Here is a 9152-nt window from a genome sequence, read left to right as displayed (position 1 = left end):
CGGGGAGGGGTCGCGCGGGGGCGGGCCGCGGGCCGGGCGGGGGTCGGCGGGCTTCCGGGCGGCGGCGGCGGGCGCGGCGCGATGTGCGAGCGGGCGGCGCGCCTGTGCAGGGCCGGCGCGCACAGGCTGCTCCGGGAGCCGCCGCCGCAGGGCCGGGCGCTAGGCGGGCTGCTGCGCTGGGTGGGCGCCAGGATGGGCGAGCCCCGGGCGCCGCTGGCCCCCGACGCCCCCGACGCCCCCGCGGCGGACCCCGGCCCCGGCCCGGGGCCCGGCTCGCCGCGCGGGGGCACCGCGGTCATCCTGGACGTGAGTACGCGCCGGCCGGGACCCCAGCCCCCTCCTCCCCCCACCCCCGGGCGCTCCCGACGCCGCCCTCCTGCGCCCCCGCCGGGACCCACGAGCCCCGCTCCTCCCCGGGCGGGGGACCCCCGGCCCTTTCCCCCTCGGCGGCCCGGAGCGGGACCCGCACCCGACCCCTCCCGAGTCCCAGAGCGCGACCCCAGCCCCTCCGAGTTCCAGACGGTCTCCATCCCAGTCTAGCCTCCTCCCCGGACCACGACGGTCCTCCTCTTCCCACCCCCCTCCCTCCATTTCTGGGGATCCCCACCTTCTCGGAGCCGGAGCCGGGACCCTGGAGTCCTTGGACCCGGCCACCGCCCCCCTACTTTTGTGCTGGCTAAACCCTTACCCTTTCCCCAGCCCTGTACCTCCCCCTGTACCCTCATCCCTGTCGGGTCGCGAGCCCCTGCCGCCTCCGGCCCCCTCCTCTCCATCCCCACGCCTGCCTGAATCCATACTTTTCTGAAATCCCCCTCCCCTTTCAGGCTCCGGTCCCCCTTCTCTGATCCCGGTCATAGACCATGAGCCTGGGTTTTCTCATCCCCAAAGCCGCTTTCCACCCCAGGCACAGGCGGCTCTGTGACAGTGAAGCCCCCTCCCCACCTGTCTTCTCTCCTTCAGGAGAGCTGGGGCCACCCCCATCTGTTCTGTCTGAGCCTCGACCCCTCTGGGCTCCCCTCCAGCCCCCACCCCCACCTCCACTAGGAGCCCCCTCTGTTCTCCATTCCTTCCATACCCTCGACTCAAACCTCCCTCCCATCCCCTCCCTGATCCAACGCACCCACCTCTGGGAAGCCCACCTCACCCTCCCACCCACTCCCCAGGAGTGGGAGGAAGAATCTAAGGGAGGGACTGCTGGGGGTGGGGTGGGGGACCTGCTCTGTAGAGCCAGGGAGAGGCGGAGAGGGCTTGGTTCACGGCACCACCCCCACCTCCTAACAGCACAGTGGTAGGTTGTGCCTGTGCCCCTGAGGGTCCTGTACCCGGTGGGTTTGGGGGAGAGTTGTGTCTGTGTGTTGGATCCTTGGGGGGAGCGCGGATCTCCTCTCCTCTTCCCTTCTTCTCTCCTGGAACCCCCAGTTGGCTCTGTGCAGAGGGGGCTGGGCAGGGCAGGGGGAGCTGTCCTGAGGGTGCTTGTGGTTGCCTGCGGACACGCGCGTGCTTGCACAAGCGCGCACGTGCACACACACACACACGCACACACACACTTGCGTCGCCGCCCTCTCTCCAGACCCCAGCGTAGTCCGGGGGAAAGCCCTGTCCAGACCCTTCCCGTTCCTAAGTGTACAGGCCGTGGGCTCCGGGGTCCTCGTCATGCTGGTGTGTGTGGGCTCTGAGCCTCCATTTCTTCATCTGGGAGGCGGAGTGGTGCGTGGGGGTGGGGAGCGGAGTCCTGGAGCCCCATCACGTGGTCTGCTTCTGTTGCTTGGTTGTCGTGGCCATCCTGGGCCGCTGGGGGTGGGACCCTGGCCTCAGGGAAACTTTGCTATTATGAGTAGGGGCGGGGCTCTGGTCCTTGCCCCCCCCACTCCCGCCCCAGCCATGGGGGCTCCTGCCTAGGTACCCCAGAGCAGGGTTTCAGCTGAGGGAAGGGGGTGATGTCTGAGAAGCCTTCCTGAGCTGCGGCTTCAGTGTGTCACAGTCTCAGGTGCTTGGGGGGGCAGTGACATCTGTCCTTGGCCCCAGGGCCAGAACCAGAGGTGGGAATGGATGGTCAGAGGCGGTGATGCTTCCCCCTGCTCCTTCTTACCAGCATGGCTCACCTCATCCTGCAAATACCAGGTCTCAGCTCACCCTTGGAGGGGTGGGTGGCTGTCAGCTCCCCCCGCCCCTCCCCCTGCAGCCACAACCTCGCATCTGCAGCCCCGGTGCCGGACTCTGGGTGGCCTGCTTCCACCCACTCCCCCGCCCGGAAAACAATCCAGTGCCAGCCCCCAGCCAGTCCTCGAGGTTTCCTTAGCAGACATCTCTGTTGGGACCTAACTGACGGGGTTCCGGGAGGGGCGCAGCAGCTGCGTCCCCGGGCCACGGATGCCGAGTGTGGGACTGCGCGTAGCTCGGTGGGTGCGGCCGCGTGGACCGCCCTCTCTGGAGGCACACCCGCAAGCGTGTGGCTGGGTGTGAGCCTGTGTGTCCATGTGTGTGCGCGCATGGCTGCCAGTGTGGCCGTGGGCAGGCTGGCGGCCCAGAAGGAGAGTGGGCGCTGCTTCCTCACGGGCGGCTGGGAGGGCTCTGCCACTAGCGTCCCTCCCGCCCTGGATCCCAGCTGGGGTCTTCTCCTGGGGGAGGGGCTGCTCTGCTTCCCAGCACCCCACCCCCCGCACCCCCGGGAGTGGGATCCCAGGATGAATCAGAAGCCACTGGAGGGCGTCTGCCCCTCTGGGGCCCCAGCTGACTGTACTTCTCTTCTCTGCAGATTTTCCGCCGGGCCGACAAAAACGGTGAGTTTCCCTCCCAGACGGTCCCCTGAGGGAGGCCCTGGCTCTTTCTGTCCTCATGCTTCAGGGAAAGGGACCACGGGTGGGGGCATGAACAGCCTTGCACCTAAAGGTTCAAAGTATGGGATGCTGAAGTCAGAAGGCCACAACCCAGCTCTGCCCGTGCCTCAGTTTCCCTGTCTATACAGTGGAATTCCCGTAGTTCATACTTAGTAGGGGTGCCACAGGGATTCAGGGAGTTGGTGTCTGTGACGCCCGGGTGTTCTGCGTATTGTAGGTGCTTGGGGAACGTCAGCCCTCAGACAGCTGGGAGGGACCAGAGCAGCCCAGGGAGGGAGTGCCCAGCGACCACCCTTTAAGGGGGCCCCTAGCCTCACTCCAGGCCCTGGCACGTCTTCCTTGCCACGATCTGGTGCCCTCGGCGCTATTGCTCCTATTCTGACAATTCCGTAGCGGCCCAGAGAGGTTAAGTGACTTGCTCAGGGTCACCCAGCTGCATGAAGACAGTCCAGCTTGTGCTGCAACACCGGGACTTTTCCCCACGTCAGGTGTCCTCCCCAGCGATGTGAGGGACACATTGTCGGGGCCGTGGATGCTGACACTGCACTTCTCCTGACTTCTTAGAAAGTCTTTCCAGTATATGAGGGAGGTGGGGGTCTGAAAAGGACCAGGTTTCCCAGGGGACACCTGAGCCTCACAGCAGCACAACTTCACATAAACACCTTCGTCCTTATTCCCAGGGCCAGCGCCACACTCCGTGGCCTTTAGGTAACACATAGTCCCTCTGCAGGCCTCAGCTTCCACATCTCTAAAGTGGGCTGATCGGTTACTTTTTTTTTTTTTTAAATTTTATTTATTTATTTATTTGTCAGAGAGAGAGAGAGCCCAAGCAGGCAGAGCGGCAGGCAGAGGCAGAGGCAGAGAGAGAAGCAGGCTCCCTACTGAGCGAGGAGCCCGATGTGGGACTCGATCCCAGGACCGTGGGATCATGACCTGAGCCGAAGGCAGCAGCTCAACCAACTGAGCCACCCAGGCATCCCTGATCAGTTACTCTTAACTTGCCTGCAGCCTTGGCTGTTGGGAAAGTGCAGGGAGGAGATGTGCGAAGGGTGGGGAGCAGGGGGTCCTCGGGCCCCAGCGCCTGTCCTTCGTGGGCTGGAATTGCAGGTGGCCGCTCTGGCCCAGGGCCCCACACCCCCTCCCTCCCTGACCCATCCCCTCCATGGTATTGGGGTGGAATGAGAGGCCTTGGGGGAGGGCCTTGCACAGGCCTGGACTAGAAGCCAGGGCCCAGGGGTCTCCATCCCCTGCCCCTTGGCATGATGATGGTCCCTCCCAGGCCTCTTGGGACACATGACTCCCAAGTTCCATCTGGAGCAGGGGGAATAGATAGGGATGCGGGGGGCCCTGCAGTGACGTCCAAAAGCGCTTGTGGCACCTGGGCCCAGACAGCCTTCGAGGTTCAGCGGGGATCGAGGGGCTTGATCCCAGACCTGGATGCAGGTGTCTCTCTGGCGTCTTCAGTGTGCCGTGGCCTGGGGCCACGTGGTCACCTTCGCCCATCGTGAGTTCCTGGCTAGTAGGAATGTGGGCTTGTCCCTGCCGTGGGCCCACAGTCAGTCTTTGCAAAGGTCTGTAGGCTTCAAGGTCACGGGTCTGTTCCCTGCCGAGTGCGGCTGTGCACGGCCGTGGGGCACAGCAGGAGTCTGGCTGCCGGTCTCCCTGCGGGCGGCCGTGGCTCTGCGTGGCCTTGCCTGCTTCTGTGATGACCGCTGGACACACGGAGTGTGCACGGACCCATGTGTGTGTGCACCTGCCTGGTGGGGGTTTGGCACGCCAGCCTCCCTACAGGCCCACGTGGGGTCTCCTCCTAGTCGCCTGATGCCCTGTGGGAGACCGTGTTTCCGCCCCCTGAGCACAGTGGAGGGGTCCCTCGACATGGCTCCGTGGCCCCCACGGAGGCGGAGCCCATCCCTCTCCGGGATCCTCAGGTCTTCCCGGCCTCCGCACTGAGGGGTTGTCGCCGGCTTGATGTCGGTCCCAGAGGAGCTTCAGGGCCTGTGAGGAGGTGGAGTCCCTTCTCTGTCACAGTCCTGGCTCTTGTGACCTCAGGCCGGTCAGCCAATGCTTGGGGCCTCAGTTTCCCCATCTGTAAGTGGGCCTGATGACACCAGGACTGCCCTCCGAGGGCCCTGGTGGGGCTGTTGCCGGGTCCGGGCGTCCAGGCCATGGGGAACCGTGAGGCCGACGCCACCCGTGGGCGTGGATGCCGTGGTTTGCCAACAGGAGTTTTGTTCCTACCCACGCTACCCAGGGAGCTTACCGCCCCGGGGGCTGCCGGCGGCCACCCAGCACCCCCTGTTCCTCGACCTCACCGGGGCTTCACTGTGCTTCTGCTGGGATGAGAAGCATCACCGTTTTTTTAGCGATGCCCAAAGCTCGGCCCAGAGCACGCGGGTGCGGGACTGCCGATCCCGGGCTGGGGAGCAGCGTGGGCAGTGGGTACTGAGAACATGTCTGGGTGGGGGGACCGGGATGAACCCACAGGGGCGGCCAGAGCCGCAGACAGGACGCACAGGTGTGTGCTGGCCCTGCCCCGGGCATCCGCAGGAGTGATGCCCAGAGGTGCAGGGTGGGGTATGGTCTCCCGGGAGAAGCCTCCGGAACCCCAGGGCCCAGGTGCTCGGGGCCAGTCTGTGCTGGTGGCTCCCAGGGCGGACGCTTCTTTGTTGAGACAGACTGATCGTGGCTCCTGCGCGGAGGCCGAGGGTCAGGGGTCTGCCCCGCAGCCCAGGCACGAAGCCTGGGAGGGTGGCGGGTGGTGTCCAGCAGCGCCAGACTGCGTGCTTCTCCAGGGACGTGGACACAGGCAGAGTCCTGGCATTTGAAAGGTCACGGTGACAGAGGCTGAGCTCATGCTCGTTAGCGAAGACACCTGCAAACGGCCTGCTCAGCGTCCTTGCTGGGAGGGGGTGCCAGGCCCTCTCCTCTGATGGTACAGAGGCCCCGGGCAGGAGCCAGGAGCTGTTCCTTCCCTCATTAGCGGAGCTGGGCTCATTAGGGCTGTGGCAGGACGTTCAAAGTAAATGTCACCAGAGAAGTCTGTGCCCGGGAGGCCTGGTGGGCGTCTCTCTGCCTGCGCGCCTGAGCCTGGACAGGTGGAAGGAGGGGAAGGCAGGGAGATGCCCCCCACGCCCCCAAGGCCGCACCCGTGGCAGCCATGAGTAGTCAATCCCCTCACGCTTCCCCTCCCCCGAAGTGCAGACTTGGCCTTGTCCCTGGGGGGCGGGGGCTCTCACCAGAAGACTCTGCCCCTGGCCTGGGGGGAGGCATGGACTTGGGGGCCAGTTGGCTGAGGCTCTCGCTCCAGCTGTGGATCCCTTAGCGGCTCTGGGTCTCGGTTTACTGCTCTGGAAAATGGGAGTCTCGTGAAGACAGAATGGCCCGCGTGTTGGCCGCAGTTCTGCTCGGGGCCTCCTTGTTTGTATCAGCTCTGGTGCCAGAGGAAACTTGGAAAGTCTCCTCTTTTTCACAGACTGGAAAGAGCCTCCGTGGGCCGTGCATCGTTTACAGCTGGTAGCGTGAAGGCCTTTTTATGGTTGCCTGTGTGTGTGTGTGTGTGTGTGTGTGTAAGGGGGTGGGCTGGGGCTTGTCTGCTTTGTTTCGGGGGGAGCTCTTGTTTTTGAAAACTACAAAGTCATTTCCCTCTGTGACGATGAAACTTGAGCCTGGAAGTCAGAGGCAAGCGGGGAGGTTGCCCTTAGCCCAGCCCTCCCTCCCGCACAGGCATTTGCTCCCTCTCTCCCGTCTCCTGACGCTTGCAGGCCTGATGGGCCGGAAGGAAGACAGGTGGAGGGAAGCCGTGGCAAGGTGCGAGGGTCTCCCTCTGCCGAGCTAGTTTCTGGGCTCCTACTTTGAGCCCCTGCAGAGTTTGTGGGAGCAAAGAGAGATCGTCCCAGGCCTTTAAAATACAGGAATGGGAGCGCCTGGGTGGTTCTGTCGGTTAAGCGTCTGACTCTTGATTTTAGCTCGGGTCATGATCTTGGGGTCCTGGGATTGAGGCCTGCTCCATGGGGGGTCTGCTGGAGGTGGTCTCCCTCCCGACCCGGAAGGGGCATCTTGTCATCCAGGTGCCACGTGGGCTTGTAGGGGACTTTGACTGCAGACTGGCTGGAAGTCACGGCTGGGGGTCTGTGCCAAGGGGCTAGGGTTTCCCTCTCCCAGACTTCACAGACACCCACAGGCGTGGCTCCTTTAAGGAGCAGCTGGAACTGGTCTGAGATCATGGGGAGGGGGTGGGGATCAGCAACCGGGGAGTTTGCTCCACAGGTGTGCCTAGGTGGAAGGAAGTTTGGGAAGGGGGAGCTGGGCCACTGCCTCTCCCAGAGTCACTGGCGTCTGCCACAAACTCCCTCCTCTGTGACCGCTTGCCCCCAGCCCACGAGACCTGCCAGTGCCCCGGGGGGGCTGCGGGCAGAGGGAGAAGAGGTGAGACAGAGGGTGGGTGGGTGGGACCTGGGGCTGTGGGGCCCCAGCCGTCCCAGGCACACACAGGCTGGGCAGTGCCTGCCTGGGGCCTCCTTTCCCTGCGGTTCGGCGTCCTCACGGCTGTTCTCTGGTGGACTGAGAACCACCTGCCCACCGTGGGCCGCCGTCTCATGTCGCCCGGCGTGGAGGTTTGGGCCCCAAGTTTGCCGCGTGGCTGGGGCGGCGTGGAGAGGAAGCGTTCCCTCCCCTGGGTCAGGACCGGGGCTGCGTTGGGAGATGGTGCCGGTGTCAGGGGGTTGTGTGGGCGTTTGGAAGCAAGAGAGGAGGGTCCTCAGACCCCCGGCTTCGGCGCGGTGCTCCCTTGGAGGGTACCACCCCCAGCGGCCAGCGAATCGGGGGAGAAGAGGGCCTGGCCCAGAGCAGGTGCTGGTCGTTGACCTGAGCCCAGCCAACCGGCTGCCGCTTGCTGACTCTGTTGGCTCGGGGACTCCCTGGAAGTGGGCGCTGATGTGCTCGTTTGGGAATTAGTCTGACGAGGCAGTGATTTTTCTACGACCTGGAGTTTACTAGTTCATCTGGCCGTTGGCTGGGCGACGGAGGTTCTCCAGCTGGAGCTGATCTGTAGATTGGGGGATTGTCCGGCCTCCGGGCTGTCTTATCTCTCAGACACCAGCTGCCCTCCCTCCTCCCTCCCCTGCAGACGACGGGAAGCTGTCGCTGGAGGAGTTCCAGCTCTTCTTTGCAGATGGCGTCCTTGACGAGAAGGAGCTGGAGGGCCTCTTCCACACGATTGACTCCGACAACACCAAGTGAGCCAGGCCCCCTGCTGCTGGGCTGGGGCGGCCTCCCGTGGGTCTGGGGGGACCCGTCTTCCTTCCTGGCGAGGCGATCAGTCTCTGTGTCCCACTCCCCTGGAGGGGCAGGAAACCCGAAACATCCCCGCACCTGCCGACCCACAGGTCAGGTCTGGTGGCCCCCGCTGGCCGGGGTGACCGGGGTGTGGCACAGGGACATCGCATTGGCCGGTTTGTCTGTCCTGGGCACACGTGGCTAAGAAGGAACAGACCCTAGACACTACAGCATGCCCACACTGTAACAAAAAGGGGACGTTGGCAGTGACCTCTGCCTCCTGCTAACTCAGCCCCGTTCTGACCCCCCGGTCCCAAGGGGACCTCCGTGACCTTGATCTTCACTGGTCCTGTCTTAAACCAAACTGACCAGGTACCAGTCGTAGCTCTGACTTGAGCCCCACTCCTCTCCACCTCATAAACCCCGTCATAACCCCCCGAACTTGCATCTCAGAACCAGCCAAAACCTCTGGCCTGACCCATCCCTAAGTCAAGTGCAAAGTGTACGTTCTGCTCATACACACCCGACACCACCAACTCACTCTTTCCCTGGGACCCCAGGCAAGATGAGGCCCGGCCCCTTTCTTGGGCCCCGCGGCCCATCCCCCTCCTCGGTCCCACACAGGTCATGGGGACCAGAGTTTCGGGGGTGCTGCTTGGAGCAGGTTTGCTGAGCCGGGGTCCCCTGGGACAGGCTGGAGGTATCCCGCACAAGGAGCAGCCACCAGGCGTGCCTGCAGGGGACCCAGCACCGTGCTGACCTGGACCAGAGGTTGGGGCTGCGAGTGTCCTGGGAGGCGTCCTGGGAGGCACAGGCTGGGGACCGGGGTGGGCAGGTGTCCTTATCTGGGAAAGGCCACTGGAAACAGCTTCCTGCTGCAGCCTCCGTGAAGGGCTTGGTTTCTGCAAACAGATGGCGGTTTCCGAGCACTTCCTGCAGTCCCCCAGGGAGCTTTGAAAGGGGTCTGTAGGTGGCTTCTGGTTTACTCATTGTCATGGCGCCTTTTGTGTTGGGCCAGCTGGGTAGGGGGAAGGAGGC

The 9152-nt window shown here is 64.1% G+C and overlaps 1 protein-coding gene across 5 annotated transcripts in view; it reads left to right on the top strand.

Moving 5' to 3' along the window:
• Positions 1 to 81: 81 nt before the first annotated feature.
• Positions 82 to 9152, top strand: part of NECAB2 (N-terminal EF-hand calcium binding protein 2) — a 29565-nt gene continuing 20494 nt past the window's right edge. For 2 of the 5 annotated variants that reach the window (XM_032853860.1, XM_032853863.1), the window contains exons 1-3: positions 82 to 306; positions 2756 to 2780; positions 7966 to 8074. In XM_032853860.1, the coding sequence (XP_032709751.1) occupies positions 82 to 306; positions 2756 to 2780; positions 7966 to 8074 (359 nt within the window). Of the gene's footprint in view, positions 307 to 2034; positions 2122 to 2755; positions 2781 to 6220; positions 6354 to 6612; positions 6648 to 7965; positions 8075 to 9152 lie in introns of those variants that run through there. The other 3 variants (XM_032853862.1, XM_032853865.1, XM_032853864.1) reach the window with 3 other exon arrangements.

This window comes from Lontra canadensis, unplaced genomic scaffold (assembly GCF_010015895.1).
Source record: "Lontra canadensis isolate GAN:19392208 unplaced genomic scaffold, GSC_riverotter_1.0 scaffold8, whole genome shotgun sequence".
Taxonomy (NCBI): domain Eukaryota; kingdom Metazoa; phylum Chordata; class Mammalia; order Carnivora; family Mustelidae; genus Lontra; species Lontra canadensis.
The sequence above is the reverse complement of the archived record's forward strand: the minus strand, read 5'-3'. Positions and strand labels throughout refer to the sequence as shown.